The 18,309-nt window shown below is 37.3% G+C and overlaps 1 protein-coding gene across 5 annotated transcripts in view; it reads right to left on the bottom strand.

The window, feature by feature from the left end:
• Amph (amphiphysin) overlaps window positions 1-18,309 on the bottom strand; it is a 235,512-nt gene that overhangs the window by 8,736 nt on the left and 208,467 nt on the right. For 3 of the 5 annotated variants that reach the window (XM_074065351.1, XM_074065348.1, XM_074065350.1), the window contains 2 exons: window positions 15,031-15,159; window positions 772-981 (listed from right to left, as the gene is read on the bottom strand). In XM_074065351.1, the coding sequence (XP_073921452.1) occupies window positions 772-981; window positions 15,031-15,159 (339 nt within the window). The remainder of the gene's footprint in view (window positions 1-771; window positions 982-15,030; window positions 15,160-18,309) is intronic. The other 2 variants (XM_074065352.1, XM_074065349.1) reach the window with 1 other exon arrangement.

Below are 18,309 nucleotides of genomic sequence, written 5' to 3' on the forward strand. Positions count from 1 at the left end.
AGAACCGACTTTAGCCTCTGTCATCCACACTTCCTCTACCCCACTAACTTTCCCAAATCCAGCAGAATCTCAGCCTCTAGGTCTGTGCCTTGAGCCTTGGCCTGGCCTCATTTTTGTCACTGAGTAGCGGGGTTCATGGCTGGGTCCTTGAGCAGTCACACAGTCAGGATGGGAAAAGGACAGGATGTGTCAAGAGGGGTCAGGAAAACCATCCTGAAAAGCAAATCCAATTTAGTATCCCATGTTGAACGTCTCATTTTTGCACAGTCTATTCTTGTCTCAGTCACAGCACATGTCATTTGTTGCATTTGAGCTCTGCTCTGAAGCAGTGAGGTGCTAGGCTAGCTCCAACTTCATGTGCATAGGTTTGGGTTGGTCCCCTTCCCTTTTGAGAGTGCAGCAAGGCATAGGCTCTTGGTGAAAGGAGACGGGTGGTGAATCTGGGGCACTCTAACAATAATAAACACAAAACAGAGACAATAGCAATAAAATTTCTCACCACATGCCTGCACTGACTTAAGGCCTTTGTGGGTATTTTCTCACTCCATATATATATATATACATATATATATATATGTATATATATATATATATATATTATATATATATTTATATATATATAATTTGATATATATATTCATATATATATATGAATAAGAAAACTGCTATAAACGTATTCCACATGTAAAGAGCTATCATATCACCCTTCACCAGCAGACAGAGCACTCTACTGGGCCTTCTCCCCAGAGCTTCTCTCATGACCACACTTACTTGAGGTGCTGCTGCTGCTTCTGTCTCTGCTGACTGAGGTCTGTCACTGTCTACAACCTCGGTGGTTTCAGTATCAATTATGGCTTCCTCTAGCTTTCCTCCTTCCCCAACAGGGAGAGCTGCCTTCTCTGCCTCTGCTTCCTCCACCAAGGCCCCCTCAGCTGACACGGAGGGTCCCACAGCCACATCAGCATCAGTTCCAGGTAAGACCTGTAAGACAAAAACCAAACAGGCCATGTGTGTGTCTCCAGGCCTGCACTTGGCCTCAACCTCTACCATCTCATTCTCTTCCCTCTACGGAGGATCATCAGATCACGAAGCTTGCATTGTCCTGTGCTGAATCCCAGCATTCAGGGGCAGCAGAATCTGCCATCTGTTCACCACAACTCTGACTCCTCTTCTTCTTGAGAAGATGCAACAATTCTGTATCCTCAGCTTTCCCAGCAGTCAGGTGTAGCAAAGGAATTGAATGGAAGGGACACACGCTATCCCTGAGGTGCTACTTTCAAAGTGTGAGTGGTCCCCTTCCACAAGCTATTTCCATTTGTGTTGACCAAAATCAGATGGCAATGGATGAGTGTTTAGGGGACATCTCAATCACAAACAGAGGGGGCTGAGCCGGGTCATGGAAGGTAGCCAGCTAAGTAAAGCATCCTCACCGTGCAAAGTCAGAATTTAGAACAATTGCATTTAGTATAAATTTTCAAATCTTTGTGGAGAAGGTTCCAGAATCAGTATAGCTTTCAGAGATAAAAAGAAGGAAGGCTTTCTGATTGAGAATTCTTGAGAATGAAGGAAAAAATAATTTTCATAATCAAACATGTATTATAATATTCCACATATCGGTACAGGCCACATGCTGGCTAAAAAAAAAGTTAAATCAATTTAAGATTTTTCGTGGAACAAGCAAAAAGAAAAGAAAAAAATTAGTAGTATTTAAAATGTACAACAGTGAAAAATAGAAAAAGAAAGAAAATCAAAAGGTTTAATCTTGAACAAATTGGTTTGGAGCTTAACAATCAGGTTGGCAGACAATAACCTGTATGGAGCATGTTTTCTACAACATAATATTTTACTTTGGGGATGAAAAAATGTTAACAGATATACTATTTGTTTCATGACCAAGTGTTATTCACATTCTTAGAAATTTACTTCCCTGTCTTATGAGAATTTCCGATTATGAGAATCTGGCTCTTCATATAATGTGTTTGCAACGATCCAAAATGTAGCCACTAGCTACAATATAGCCTTTATTTATTTTTTTCTACCTTGCCCTTAAAGTACATGGCTCAGAAAAGAAAAATATTCTTTTATGTGAATTGTAACAGATACTTATTTAAGGTGAATTATGAATGTTTATAATTACTGGAACAGGATAACAGCTGTATGGACATTTATATTTTGGTGAGCGACTGAAAATTCTCTCAAACTTTTAGTTAAAAGTTTACCTTTTAGTTCAAAGTTTAGGAGAACTGAGTCTCTTGTTTGAAGTAAATACTGATCTTTTTGGATGTTGTCACAAAAGGAATAATAAGAACATAAATAGGAGGGGATCTTAATCCCACGAAGAGCAACGAGCAAGTGCTCATAGATTTATTGGAGGAATCAACAGGCTTCACCATGATACTAAATACCTAGCAAAATTTCTTCTGTGTCGGGAACTATTCATAAAGAAAGAGTGCATATAATGGACTTATAGGCTCAAATTAGAAGGCAGTTTGTGTGATCATAATTCTGAGTTATTTCTTCTTCCCATCTGTCTGGAAAATCACACCTGTGAGCGTGCCAGTGGTTAACAGTTTTGAACCAGATGGACTTTATATACAGGTAGACAGTATGGGTGAAGATAGCATGCACACACACACACACACACACACACACACACACACACACACTGCTTTCAAAAAACAGATGTTGCTATTTCATAGGCTGCTTCCCCAAGTATACATACAACTCTTCTCTAGATATATTTTCCAAGTACCATATATTATTAACAATTGGATTTTCCTCTCAACTGAACTGATATTTCATCTTAGAAAGAGGACATATTTCTGTGACGTATTAATGGTATTACCAAAGGTAATTTTTAACTTGTTCCATATAGAGTATTAATCATGAGCTCATAATCTACATATCTATCAACTGGGCTGTATCAGATTTTACTATCACATAATATACATAATATTACCTTTCCTTTGCTAAATAATTTCAAGAGGCATTGTTGCCTGGATATGCTTCAGCACTGACAGCATAGCTGCTGTGATGCCACCAACAGGTGGAAGATAAGAACTCTAACTGCTCTGAGGTTTCCTGACCTCATAGGAACAAATAAGTACTCCAGCCTCAGCACCTCAGCAATTCACCTGATGTCTGTTATAAAAAAAAAAAATGCATCTAGAAAAGTGTTGATAATTATGATGGCAATAAAAATCACTAAAATAATGAATTAAACAAAGCTGGCAGAGGGAAAATGGCAAGGAAACTAGCATTTTGACTTTACAGAGGAAAAGACAATTTGAATGATCTACTTACAAAAAAGGAAGAGAAATCAACACTCCCCCATTCTTTTCTGAGTTCATTAGTAATGAACTCCCATTTGTCTAGCTGCTGCTTCATTAACATTCGGTATACTTTAAAAACAATACAGAAACAGAGAAGGATGGTCTGTCCACTCACACATACTCACAGCTTTCTGTTTCTGGCATTGGCCTGGCTTTTAAGGGTACGTCAACCCTCCTTTGACATCTACCATCTCTTCTATAGTTTTCGTTCTTACCAAAAGTTTTTTTCCATGGGGCTGATCCCAGTGCCACCAAAATAAAACCAACATTTTCTCAATGCATATTCACTGAGTGCGCTACAACAACATAAAAACACAATGGGAAGTAGGAACAACCTGTTCAAATCTAAAACAAGGCTCTAACCTTGTTAACTGTAGATAAAAATCAAGGAAAGGGTGGAAAGTTTTTCAGTCCTAAACTTACCCCCCTCTTTTGTTTTTATTTATTCCAATTTGCTAGCTATTTGGAAATCTAGAAAACAAAAACATTTTCTATGCTTCACTTGCTACAGGAAATGTTATACCTGACAGGACAAACCACACTGATACATAACTATTCTTTTTTTAAATTCTGTCAGGGAAGACCAAAGGACAAAATCTATGGGAAATATCTCAAGCCTTTGATACTATCCAATTTTTCTCTTCACTCCAACTGGTAGAGTACAGTTCGGGCAGAAGGTAAGATACTGATAAGAGAAACACTAGTATCTTAACTTCTGCCCAAACTGTACTATCTGTTGGCAAAATATATTGATGTGGGCAATATCTAATACAAGGAGAGAGACTAAAAGAGCACTCCCTGACCTTACATACATGTGGTTCACTGTATTCCCGAGGTCCATGAGACACTGGTACCAGGATTACTGCCAACTTGCACATGCATCCCCGATACCACACAGGCCAGGGTGGAACCCTTCTTCGAGATGGTGACCTGTGGCTCTCACTTTAATACATCACACACACCTCCCTGCTTCTTATCTTCTGCCTTGGAAGAAAGTATCAGGATTATAACACTCATGTCAGACTCCTTTAAATACCAGGAACTACATTAGCAAAACTTTTTGGAAGTGGAATGACATGGAAAAAATGCAGCAACAGCCTCAGCATCAAACCTGTAAAGTAAGGAAACACCACTGGGTGACAGAAACCAGCCCGTCCCCACCAGGAGGCTGTGCCATGAAAATAGGTCCACCTGGTGAGACCCCCAAACACATGAGACCAGTCACAGGCTGAAGGAGAATTTGTAATCTCTGGGGATTAGGTCATTTATTTACTTATTCACTCATTCATTTGCTTTCTTGGCAATATTAGCTATGAACAGCGCCTGAAAAACAGCTTGTCAATATGAAACTGTTGTGGATGTGGACTCTACAGATAATTTGATTCCCTTTCAACTAACTATGAAATTCCATATGTATTCATAAGGTAGGTTATTTTTACTGAAAATAAGTGTTTTTCTAATTAAAAAAATGGATATCAGAAGTGTGGATCAAGTGGTAGAGTGCCTGCTTTGTAAGTGAGAAGCCCTGAGTTCAAACTCTAGTTCCACCAAAAAAAAAATGGATATCACAGACTTAATAAAAGAAATAATGTACAATAACATTTTGGTGTGTTTATTTTTATTCATTTTCTAATCATCCAGGGGCTTTCTTACTTTATAAATTATGGATCATATTTATTAAAAAATTTATCAATGGCTATTATAAAACTTATATTGCTTTTTCTGTTCGACCATTTATTTTGCTTGTTGCCAGTTTTAAAAATCTTATAAATAACACAGATAAAGATATTTATTTTGGTGTGCAACCACTCCTGTAGGCTGCCTGTACATTTAAATGAATTAAATACTCAACTTGCTATTATTTTTTATTTATGATGCCTCCATTGAGTTTTTTTGGTTCCTGACCAACATTTCATTACGAAAAATTTGAAATAAAAAAACCCTGAAAGATTGTTCAGTGAATATCCAAGTACCCACCACTTAATGTCTTCAAGTGACAAGTTGCTACATTTGCTTGAACACATCTGCCACCTTATCTATATTGATTTGATTCATCTTTCAGTAGATTGCAATATATCTTTTATAAAATGTTTTTTCAGGAGTTTTGTAGGGATTTGATAGCCCCTACGAATGGGATAATGTTTTTTTTTATTTTACTATTTTCATAATGTCCAACTATTGACTAACATTGCCCAATATGGTTTTTTCCTGAGCTCAATATCTATATGCTTTTCTCAAAACATCTAATCTTGCATTGAGAAGAATAAGTCTGAGGCCAGAATAATTGTGGTTCTATTTTAGTGCCTCTTTATTTCTGATCTAGATGCTTGCATCATTTTGTTTTCAACTTTGACCTTAAAAAATTTAAAAGAATACATTTAAATGCTATTCTCTCCTCATTAATTTTGCCTTTTCTTGGTGATTTCTTATGATCTTCATGCAGTAAATCCTTCAACTAAGAAAATTTCACCTTAAGCACAATCAAAAAGGTTGTTCATTTGTCATTGTTATTCTGGCTCCTGTTGCTTCTACAAAACTCTTTAGTCTTTGGTTGTGCCTTCACTCTGGCCTCCCAGCTTACCACCTTTGCCTGTCCTTTTCCTCTGTGTTGGGAGGCCTCTTGTGCATGCTCTTATCAAGTCACTGTTGCTTCTGGCCTTTAACACTTTTATGCAAATTTTAATTATAATATTGCATCTCCTTTCCTTAAAATCCTTTCTTATATCCTTGTGCTCCCTTTTCATCTAACTCACAATGACTGTCTTTTCTGGCTACCTCACATCTCACTTTTCATCTTTTGTTTCACATATCCAGGTCATCATGAATTTCACTGAAAGAAAGGGAAAGTAGTCTTCAAATTTTTCCCTTGTTTTTCAAGCAATATTTTTCACACTTTGTTCCCTAAGTAAAATTTAGTTCTATCCAGTACACAACTCTTTCCTTTTTTTGTGTTGTTCTATAGCTTCTATACTACTTTTAAAGTGTACTCACTTGTATAGTTATCTCGAATAAAGTGAAGCCTCCCAAAGGCTGATGTTTTCAGCAGATACAGAAACATTTTCTTTGTTCCATTTTGCTCACTCTCTGGGGACTCTCAGGTGTCTTTTTCAGATCAGAAGCTAGAGAGGGATTTATCAAATCTTTATATATAGCCACCTATTTTGAATCTCCCAAATACACATGTCAAAGGGTGTAATTGTGAGGCAGTAACAGCAGGCTTCACAGGCCTGGATGCTTTAGAAAGGCATGCTCACACTTATGGGGGCCTAGTCACCACTGTCTTCTGTCTAGGTGGGAATGGATGAAACTCTCATGCATCTTTGTAACCAGACTCTGCTCAAGGCCCTGTATGCTTTGGTTTGTGGAAAGTTTTTCTGGGTTTGTCTTATGTTTCTAGACTACAATACTATTGAAATTTTGACCTTTATTTTTTTTTTTTGTCAAAATGCTCTTTTATTTTTAATGCAAAGAAAAAACTGATAAAAGTGAATTTTATTTTTTGTGTACTTTTTTAGTGTTTTCAGTTTTCTCATACCATACCATTTATGCATTTCATTTTCTTTAAAATGTTCCTGGGGTAAATGACACAAATTTTAGATAAATGACACCTTTTTTTTTTTTTTGGTGGTACTGGGGCTTGAACTCAGGGCCTCTTGCTTGCTAGGCAGGCACTCTACCATTTGAGCCATTCCTCTAACCCCTAAATAACACCTTTTGATGGCTATGAGACTAGAGTCAGAGTGTAGACACCTTCCTGACATTTGCTCTTACAGAAACACTTGACTAAAAGATCACTGAATGCTAGGATTACCAGTTTACCCCAAATGTGAACAACAATGATGATGCACAGAGAGGCCTCTGCTTGTCAGTTTCTATGTATGTATATTCTGCCACTTGTGGGTAAAATGACATTTACTGTGTATCTACAGTTTTCTGGGTGCTATCTCAGAGGGTTTACATATATTGGATATTATTTGTCTAACAGCGCTAGTAGAGATCATTCCTATTTTCTAGACTAGTTAACTTAAAGAGTTTAAGTAACACCCCATCAGCAAACCAGGATTGCAATGGTCTATCTATATTCTGAGTTTCTCACACCAATCTGCACCCAAGATGACAACATACCTCTCAAAATAAGGAGTTTCATAGCAGTCCTGAGACCTAGAGCATCTCCTACAAACCCACTGGTTCTTAGTCCCAAGCCAAGTGACGTTTAATGAAGAATGTCAAGGTATCCTTACAAACATTGATGCATTCCCTTACACTCTTGGAACACTACTCTTTAAAGAGAACTGCATATATTATAAATAATTTTGTCTTAATTCATGTTCTACTTGGGCTCTTAAAATGTCATAAAATCCCTCTTAATAGCAAATAATATAGAAAGAAATCAAGAAGAGGTTAGTTGGATAGACATTTTGTATACTACCTTTGCTAACTGTCCTACTGACTCACTGTTTAGAAAGATATGCACATAATGGGAAAGTGGGGAAAATGGCCAAGTGATTTTTGCAGCACAACTGGGAATATTTGAAAAGTGGACAGCCTGACATTCCCAGTGATGTCCACAAGTTAGAGACTAATATTATCCCAATGCTGGAAGGCTTATAGGGCCCATGTCCTCATTTTATAAATCATATGAGGACATATGATGGAGTGGAAGGAGTGCTAGAGGCAGAGCTGGAGATGGAGTGTTAGTTCCAAGTCTTCCACTAATTAACTATGAAGTTGGAGCAAGTCGCTTTGGCGCTGTCTGTGTAAACTCACAGGAAGAAGCAACAAAGGGAGATAAATGCAGTGGCCATCCTGGCTACAGGTGACTGTTGCCTTTTCCTGCCTGCCCCTAACTCAAGATCCAACTTGAGTTTTTGATTTGTCTCAGGATCCTGATATTTTTATAAATTCAAAAGGATGAAAATTCAAGATTAAGGATTTTCTTCAGGGTCAAAAAGAAGCTCAAGAGGCAGCTAGTCTACAGAACATCATTATGGCCCCAGAGAAAACATCCCTGTACTAAGAAACAGGATGGTACCTGGTACTCCTCTTTACACAAATATATTTAAAACACTGCAGGTCATAATTACCTCCAGCAAGACTGTAGGGCAAGGTTTCCCCTGGAACACCAGGTCCCGATGGCATTCCTTTCAAAGGTAGCACTTGGAATTACAACTCTCATTTGACATGTTTATGCCCTTCCTTTCCAATAAAGAAATTTAGTAGGAGTTTCCCTCCCTAAACTTCATCTGGATCATCTCTTTCAATGTGCTGCCCTTGTCTTGCATGGAGCTCTTTCATAAATCAGCAGCAGCCTGGTCCCATTGCATCTCAACTGCCAGCAACAGTGTCACCATAGCAAAGTGTGTTGGAATTAGCTCTACAACGTCCATGGAAAATTATCTTCTGCAGAGATGGTCATATTGTCTTTCACATTAGGCTATACACAGTACTTCTCAAAGGTAGCACTTGAGCTGCCTGAGACTTGATATTGGAAAAGAAAAAAAATTTGCTAAGGAATATTTAAGGATCTCTGATTTCAAATCAAGCACTTTTTCTTGTTTACACTTGTGGTTTCTGCCTTTGTATACTGAGGTCTAAGGAAGAACGGTCCACGAAGCAAGGGGCCTTTTGACCTAGAGGTGTTGAGGGGATGGATAGAACAAAAAAGGACAAGAAGTAGGTACAAAATCAGGACACATACTGGTCTAGATATTGCACTGCATATTGCACAGATTAAAGAAATCTTGGCACTGTCACCTATCCAGCAAGGCAGGTGGGCCAATGGAACATATCTATGGTTCTCTTCCAGGTCTGAATTCTGACTCATGTACTGGGTTGGACTAGGCTTGATGTTGGGGTCGAGGGCTTTATTGTCTAAACACAGTTGTGTTTTTGACATTTGATTAGATCTGGTCTTCTATGAACTCTTCAATTGTGTTCACAGCCACGAAAGGTTTCAGTACAGGCTCATGAATTGAGGCCAATATGCACTAAGAAGAGATAGCAAGAATTTTGTGAGTCCTGAAATTAATTACAGCCAAGGTCACACTATATTATTAAGGTAAAGCACTAGATTTGTTATGTGACAAAAATGGTGCAAAGTAGGCACAAAATCATCACATATTGTATGATTCCACATATATGAATATCTAACAGAGATAAATCCATAGAGCTGGAAGGGCTGAGCAAAGGGACAATGGGAAGTAACTATTTAGTAGATATAAGGCTTTTAATTTGTGGTGATAAAAATATTTGTGTCTAGATGGAGTCGATAGTTATACAATTGTTCACTTTTATGTTATGTGAATTTCACTCAAAAAAAGTATATGCAAAAAGTAATACTTAAAAATCACTAGGCATCCGTATCTATAAAGGAATCCTTCAATAATGGTAGGATAGTCTGAATCCTGATATTCATATTCACATATAATTATAATAATGTCCTAGAGAAATGACATTATAAAATTCTCACTGGAACTTGTTTAAGAAGGGGCTTTGGAGGATCAGACTTCAGAAATCAGGGAAGGTGGTTTATGTGTGCCACTGCTCCACAACTGGTAGATGGCTAACAAGTACTGATATCAGTTACATATCAAAACATAAGTGACTCTGTATTCCAGAGATGGGATAACTAACAAAGCCAGGTCAACCTGCTCTGAGAGTGTCAGAAGTGGGCCACCATGTTTTTATCTTCATTTTATTCTTAGCTAAAATTATTTCTTCCTATGATTTGATACAAAGATAGAAAGATCTAGGACCATTCACTTGAATTAAACTTAGATGTATTTGAAGATGATCTGCCTTTTTTTCCTCCTTCAATGACCACCTTAAAGGAAGACCCAGCTAAAACGACTGGTATTGCCAATTCTTGGGGTGCTCACATCCCCCTGGTGGTAAAGGCAAGAAATTTCCTATTGATGGACTCAGTATGAAGGACTCCGTATGAAGGACTCCAGAAGAGAAGGGCCTTCTTAGGAAGGACAAGGGATGCTGATGGGATACAGCTTCTTTAAGAGCAAAAGGGAATTTGTGCTGGTGGAGACCAAACAGAGGTGCCAGGTACCTTGCCATGTCTGACAGGTAGCAAAACTGAAAAATGGATTGTTACCGTTCATATCTGCTACCTTCTCTTTCCCAGACTTCCCACCTCTTCTTATTTGCTTTTCACCAACTTTTGTGATGATGATGATAATGATATCATAAAGCCAGTATTGATTGAGATACCTCTATGTGACAGATGCTGAAACAATAAGATGGATTATTTCTAAGCCCTCATAGGAAGCTTTTAAGTTAATTATTATTAACTTTATTTTATATGTGAGGCAATTGGAGTACAGATGTCATAGCTATTGTGTAGCAAATGAGGAAACTGCCATTGCTTTTTTTTTCTTTTTGGTAAGACAGGGTTGTGCTATAATATATCTCAGGCTGACCTCAAACTCACAAACCACCTGTCTCAGCCTCCTGTGTGCTAGGATTACAGTTGTAAATCACTACACCTGGCTTGGCATTGATTTGGATAACAATAACTGGCTTACTTTTCCTAAATATAAAAACCAAGGTATCTGAATAGAAAAAACAGAAAGAAAAAGGTCTTTATTTTCATTTAAAGTGACCAAGATACAGATCCTTTAAGGACTTCTACATTATATTACTAATCAACAAACAAATCAGTGAATCAGAATTTTCTTGGCTTGTATTACCCTTGGAAAAAGAGAAACAGTGCCACTTTTTTGAGAGAAGGGCCCTGATAATATGATTAATTGCTAAAGGGAATACAGTCAATTTCAGAAAATCAACATTTCTGCTATGTTTTTTTTTCTGGGAAGGATAAAAAAGATACATCCATATCCAAGGCTCTTGTACATACCATTAATTTAAGCCATGCTTTAATCTGAGTACTTAAGGGCTGAGAGGTTATTCTGTGTTAACAAAGGGTAGACAATAATTCCAGCTCCTTGGCTTCCTGGCCTCAATGTTTTCTCTGACATTTTAGTAGATCACATCTCAAGGCCCAGTATAAGCCCCCACTCTTGTGTTTACTCTGCAAAGAAGAAATTCAGACTGTTTCCCATGCACACGACTGCCACGGAAGGGTGCCTGGAGCCCCATGTACTATTAGTCTCACCCACCAGTCTGTGGAACCGACAATGCAGGAACCATATCTATTTACTGCATTGCTGTGTCCCTGCGCCCACAGTAGAGCCTGACACCTATAGAAGACTTCTGCCAGCTGAATGAAAGTGGAAACGACCACAGGCATTGCATTAAAGCTATGAGAAATATTCCTAGCAGGATAAAGTTCAGAGACTATAGACTGTAAACTCGTGTGTTTATACTTTCTGGATTTATTGGTCCTGACAGATCAACATAAGATTGGTGCAATTTTTTAAAAAACAAAACAGCAAAACCAAAAGCAGTTCCCAAAATAATGGGTCAGCAATGTTTTCTCTTCCAGAATCTTCAACAATCCAAAAAACATCTTTGCTTCAGGTTCTTCTTTATTTATGTGTTTTAGAAGTTGTGCTAACCTTAAATTTAATTACAGTATGTTATTTATTTTGAAATAAATAATAGGTAAAAATGGACATTGATCTAACTCACATCATTCGAGTGAATACAAGATTGGACAGGAATTACATTTTCTTTCTTTAAGAAAATGAAATAAATGTCAGATTTAATTTCTGAAAAGAAGTGACATGCATGACAAATGATTAACTGTAACTAAAGACTACATTATGAATTGATTCTATACTTATCTGCTTTTAAACCCAATTCTCTGATTTATATCCTAAAACAAACATTAAAATTATTTTTCCTAATAATTATTTTCATTATTCACATAATTTAGAAACATCTGGAGAAGATGAAATAAGAGTGTTTTTAAAATGCATCCTGTAGACATATCAGTAAAGTTAGATTGGTAAAACTAAAGGAGACATTAGCTATGTTTGGGAATAAAACAACACACAGAACTATAACAATTAAACTTTGCTTGAACACCCTGGTTTCTTTGTGAACTACTACTAATATTTCCTGATTTTGAAATTGCACTTGAAAGTTTCTTTTTTAACAAAGCCACCACAATCTTCACTTCAGATGAAATGCCTTCTGTCAAAACCTGAACTAATAACTGTGTGGTGACATTTCCGCAGCAGAAAGGATTACCTCCAAAGGTCATGCCAACTCAACAGATGACACCACAGCCAGCTAAGAACACGAGGTGGATTGTTATGTTTTATAACCAAATAGACACATCTAGACATAGTGAGGCCCTTCTTTAGAAAAAATAACCCTAACATATTACACTATTCTGAGTAAAAGAAAGAAGATATAAATTGCCTTTAGGAAACAAAGAAGCATTCCATGTGGTGTGATTCTCCTAAGTAGAAGGAAGAACAGGGGAAGCACTGACTCCATCTAAGTATGTTCATTTTGAAAACATGGAAAAGAGGCACTTTTGATGCACATTAGGCAAATTGAATTACAGTAACTGATCCTCCTGATTAACATTATTACTATTATTTTTCATTCCCAATGAAGAAATCAACTGGATGGATATTTTCTCTTTGGAGAGAGCAGATCAGACTGTGAGTTCTGCACCTATGTGCTTACTATACCTATGGGTCTAGGAGGTGTTTACATCAAAAGACTCTAAACGGCCATATATTTCACAAAGAATTCAATTTTTTGATTCTCTAAAGTCACCTATAAGCTTTAGGAAGAAAATTATTGCTAGAATGAAGAAGACAGCCCTTAAGAATTGGTAGCTATTAATATTGTTTATTATAAAACCAATGAACTGGGATTCAGTGAAAACCAAAAACCTAATCTATGGAAGTTTATAATGAGGCTGAGTGTGAGGGCAGGTGACCAGGGCTTTCTGAGAGGGAATCATACAGAATCCATGTCCAAGTCTATTTCACATCTCCCATCTACTGCAAGACATCCAACACTGCTCCTGCTTAAAACCACAGGCGTTAGAGCATGAAGCCTTCACTGAATGGTCTAGGGCCTGAGATCAATGGAATTTAAAACATTAGTAAAGATAAAGTCTGTGTTGCTATTAAAAATGGAAATTTGGGCCAGGTGTGGTGGCATGCACTTGTAATCCTAGCTTCTGAGAGGCACAAGTAGGAGCACTGTAGCCCAAGGCTGACCCAAGGCTGACCCAAGGCAAAAATGCAAGATTATCTGAAAAATAGCTAAAGGAAACAACAGCTAAAAACACGAGTATAGGAATTTGACAAGAACTTCTCAAAATCAAAATGATTCCTTCAAAGTCTAAATCAGCATATTTCTAGCTCCCTGGCATCATCCATGTTCATTTTATAAGAAATCATCCCCTTGATTAAAACAGTAGTCAAAATTTCAACAGAATTTTCCCTTCTATCTTTTAAATAATCATAAAGTAAAGTGGATAGACAGATTATAGTTTGCTGTCACATGGAATGTGACATCTGCACAGAATTGTTGAGATCAGGAGGGTAGTCAAGAAGAAACCCTGGACACAGCACTCCCCAGTCTGAAGTCCACCCAAGCAATGGACACTTCTAGGAGAGATTCAACCCAGCAGAACACATACCCCTTGTTTTCTCTACAGGACTTGGTCCAACTGTATATCTTCACATGGAAAATGTGATAATCTTTCTTGAGTCCTTATTCATAAGTATTTCCCATCACTAACTTGCCTTGCTACATTAATAAATGATTGATTTGACAAATGACTTATCCTTTTCTCAGTAAAATGACCTCAGACACCAACATCATTTAATAAAATTTCCATTTCTCCATGTATCTGACCTAGGTAATGTCGTATTTGGTAACAGGGAAATTGGTTTTCCTATTTGTATATATTTCATAATGTCTGCAATAAATAGGACCCTCACTAAAATTGTTGGGAGACATTTATTGTATTTCATAAACATTTTTCACTCAATGCGTTCTTTTCGACATTCTGCCTTCAAGGGAGATACATTATCTAATTGAACTTGGTGCATTTTAGAGATCATCCCAATTTGCAGTATAGTGTTCTTTATGGCTGCATGGATCAGGATAAGAGTAGGTGTCCAAGCAGACAGACTAATCTCCATCCTAACACTAAATGCATACTCAAGGTCCCCTTATCAGAGCCTGCATGGAGCAAATGGCTGTACATAGAGAAAACCTAACAGACTCATAGATTTGTAAAATGGATTTCAGTCCCTCATTTGGGCCTTCACAAATTTATAAAACTAATATTATAAGTAACCACTATGTAGATACAACCAACAAAGTTATTATTCTTATGTTTATCTCATGTAGTTTAGTCCTTATTTAAAGATACATCTCCAGCCATCACAAGTAAAACATAGAATTAAAGATCTGATTCTTTGCATGTGCTATGACCTATCTACCATGAAAGGGAAAGTACCAAATAGAATAAGACATCCTTTTTTAAAGAGACATCCCTGTGACTCTATGAGACTTTTGTATAGATTAGAAGATCATTTCTATGATATCTCATTTTGCAAAACATGAGAGGGAATGGAGTTTCACTATCAAACCAGTGAAGGCTATTTGAACCTGGGGAGCCAAGACAGATAGATATGCAGTTAGTTTGGCCCAATGGAGGCATGCAGGAGAAGCGATACACAGGGTCATGAGATGAGCATGACAGTGGCAGCAAGGCAGGTGGAGGGGGACAGGAGGTGGCTCTCACTTCAGTCTCCTCTACTGGCTCCTCAGCCTGAGTGTCCAGTTCAATGTCCAGCCCAACAGCAGGTGCAGCAGCAGTGGTTGGAGGTTCCTCTGCTTTCGGCTCTGTGGGGGGAGCCTGTTCAGTTTCGGCCTTGGATTGTTTGTTTGGAGATTAAAGAAAAAAGGTTCAGCATGTGAGTAGGTAATATTACAAAATACTGGACAATTAAGATATTGGCAATTTCTTTGTCAACCCACTGGTGACTAGCTTCATTAGATCTGTACTAGAAAACAATTTGGCATCATGAGCCTTTACAGAACTGAAAAAATCTTGGAAGAGAATCTCATTAAAATTCTTTTTTACCATCATCAAGAACTGTTGTTTTCCTTAAAGTTATGCAAATACTACCATTTTGGCTACTCATTTACTTACTTGCATCATTTTACTACTTAAGAGATCCTAAAATGGTAGAGAGAGAAAGAGAGAGAGAGAGAGAGAGAGAGAGAGAGAGAGAGAGAGAGAGAGAGAGAGAGGAGGTCCCATATTTGCCAGGTAGAAAAAGGGAGGAGAAAAAAATCACAGGACATACAGTTATGGGATCTTTCAGTCCTATAAATGTTACTACACCCCCCTAAAATCAAGAGGTCATCTTAATATTCAGATTAAAATATGTTAATGTGGCCCAATGGGTGACTATGAAGCTGGTGTGTAACTTCCAAAGCTGGAGGGAACAGGCTCAACTACTTGGCTAATAATCCCTACCAAGAATAGATGCTTTGTGGCCTTGTTTTAAATTCTTGTTTAATTCCTCTTTTTCCTTCTCCCTCCAACAAAATCCTTAGCAATCAATTTATTTCATACAGTAAAGCAGTTCTTTAAAGAACCACAGGCAATATTCGCCATGTTCTAAATTAGATCCTTTTAAGTGTGCAACCAGGTGAGGTCTTTTTGTGCCCATGGGGCCTCCACACATAGCTATTGTCCTAATTCCAATTATATGTTGAATTAGGCCTCTAACATTTCTTTGCTAAGAACTTTTCAGTTCTAAAATGGTACTATAAAATAACAAAATACTATGGCCAATGCATCTTCAGATGCATTTCACATCTGAAATTATTCCCTCTTTTTCCATTCTTCGTAATGTAGTGTGTTTATCTAGCATGATTATTTCATTAAATGGATGACCTCTAGAGGGCTCATTAAGACCCTTTTCCACCAGAACATTTAAACTAAAAAATTTAAAAGTGGTTTCCCAGTATAGTACAAAGTCTATAGTTATTACATTGAATAAATCAGCACTTCTACCAGATTCTCACCATAAGTAACCAAAAGCTACTTCTATTTCTTCTGTAGGTTCATCTGAGTCAATGGACATGACAAGTTTCAAAGAAAAGTAATGGGAAAGTTATATTGAGATTATAGAAAGTAACTCAGTGTTGAATAAATATACAAATTTTCTTATGCCCTTCACTAAATCATTCATTGTAATTCATGCCATGTCCACATCACTGATCATTTCAAAGGGCATGACAAAATTAAAGGACACCTTGGTAGACAATTGTACAAAGACTTTTGTATTTTTACAAGATTTTATAACCTTTAAGAGGTGGCACAACTTTTAAGAAAGAATGAAGTAAAATTCACTCTAATTTGCTCTCAGGAGCCCTTTATGAGAAAAGGCATCACTTTTGTTGTTTCAAAAGAATTATCTTTATAATGGACCAAGTTTTCATAGCTGTAGCTATGGTAAGTGCTTCTATGATCTTTCCATTTGGATGTCAAGGTGATTTGCTATGACAGAATGGTACCAAATGACCTGCACAATGGAAGGTACAATGGGCAATTTGAAAAATCAAGAAGAAAGCTATGAGCTCCTCCCTGGCAGGCTGAGGTTATGCTAAGGAGAAAGTTTGAAACCACATAAGGAGCCAAGACAAGTTTCAAAACACAATACATATGAATATACTATTATGTGTTTTTTAAAATGCAAAGGTAACTTAAAATACAAAAAAAATTTGCATTAGAATCTAAGGAAATTCTGAAGTTTTATGTAAGGCAAGAATAACTAGGGTGACTATATTTATAAATGAGTTTAAATGCATTTGCTTGCCGAAATTTGACAGTGTAACTGTAGTATAGTATGAAGAGAACACAGGAATGTTATGTCCTCACAAGTCACAACACATTTCACTATATTAGACTACAACACCAAAGATTCTAATATGGCATGGTGGCTTAAATTCTAGGGAGATTAATGTAACTCACTGAATAATGAGTAAGGATGAAGCATGAATGTACATAAAATTTGCCTCTCAAATTCAGAAATAGAAGTCACTCTTTTATTCCTTCTGAGATAGTGTAAAATTGTAAATATTTTGTCAAAATCAAGAGAAAACAAAGACAAATTGTTACATCCTGCCTCTAGCAACATCTTATGGAAAAATCTAAAATAGTTCAATAGGAATTGCACTCTCCCTCAGCCATCTTCTTTCCTAAAAGATGTCTCGACAGATGTTGCTAATGGGTCTATATCATGCTATATTTGTTTAGGAAATGATCTCTTCTTGTTTGTTGGAATAGCAACCACTACATATTCAGAGAAGATATAGAGTCTTTAAATTTATTGGTGGCAGCTGGATGCTGTAATGGTTTACGTCTGAGAATCAGAAAGAGATTTTTTCCTTTAGAATAAAATGAAAGTGTTGCCTTGGAACACATATTCTGGAATCCTCTGTGAAAAGATGAAGCCAGGACAATGCAGAGGCAGAAGGAAGAATTTATTCACAATCCAATATGGTGCTTGCCTTCTAGTTCTGTTTCTCCAGTCCTAAGAGAGCTGTTCCAAAGAGACCTGCAAATAGCCCTGGGGTTAACTCTGACCCTTAGGCAAAGGTGCAGATTTAAATGGGTTTCTTTTTTTTTTTTCCTTTTTCTTTTATTATTCATATGTGCATACAAGGCTTGGTTCATTTCTCCCCCCTGCCCCCACCCCCTCCCTTACCACCCACTCCGCCCCCTCCCTCTCCCCCCCCCAATACCCAGCAGAAACTATTTTGCCCTTATTTCTAATTTTGTTGTAGAGAGAGTATAAGCAATAATAGGAAGGAACAAGGGTTTTTGCTGGTTGAGATAAGGATAGCTATACAGGGCATTGACTCACATTGATTTCCTGTGCGTGTGTGTTACCTTCTAGGTTAATTCTTTTTGATCTCATCTTTTCTCTAGTTCCTGGTCCCCTTTTCCTATTGGCCTCAGTTGCATTTAAGGTATCTGCTTTAGTTTCTCTGAATTAAGGGCAAC

This window comes from Castor canadensis, chromosome 2, assembly GCF_047511655.1.
Source record: "Castor canadensis chromosome 2, mCasCan1.hap1v2, whole genome shotgun sequence".
Lineage (NCBI taxonomy): Eukaryota > Metazoa > Chordata > Mammalia > Rodentia > Castoridae > Castor > Castor canadensis.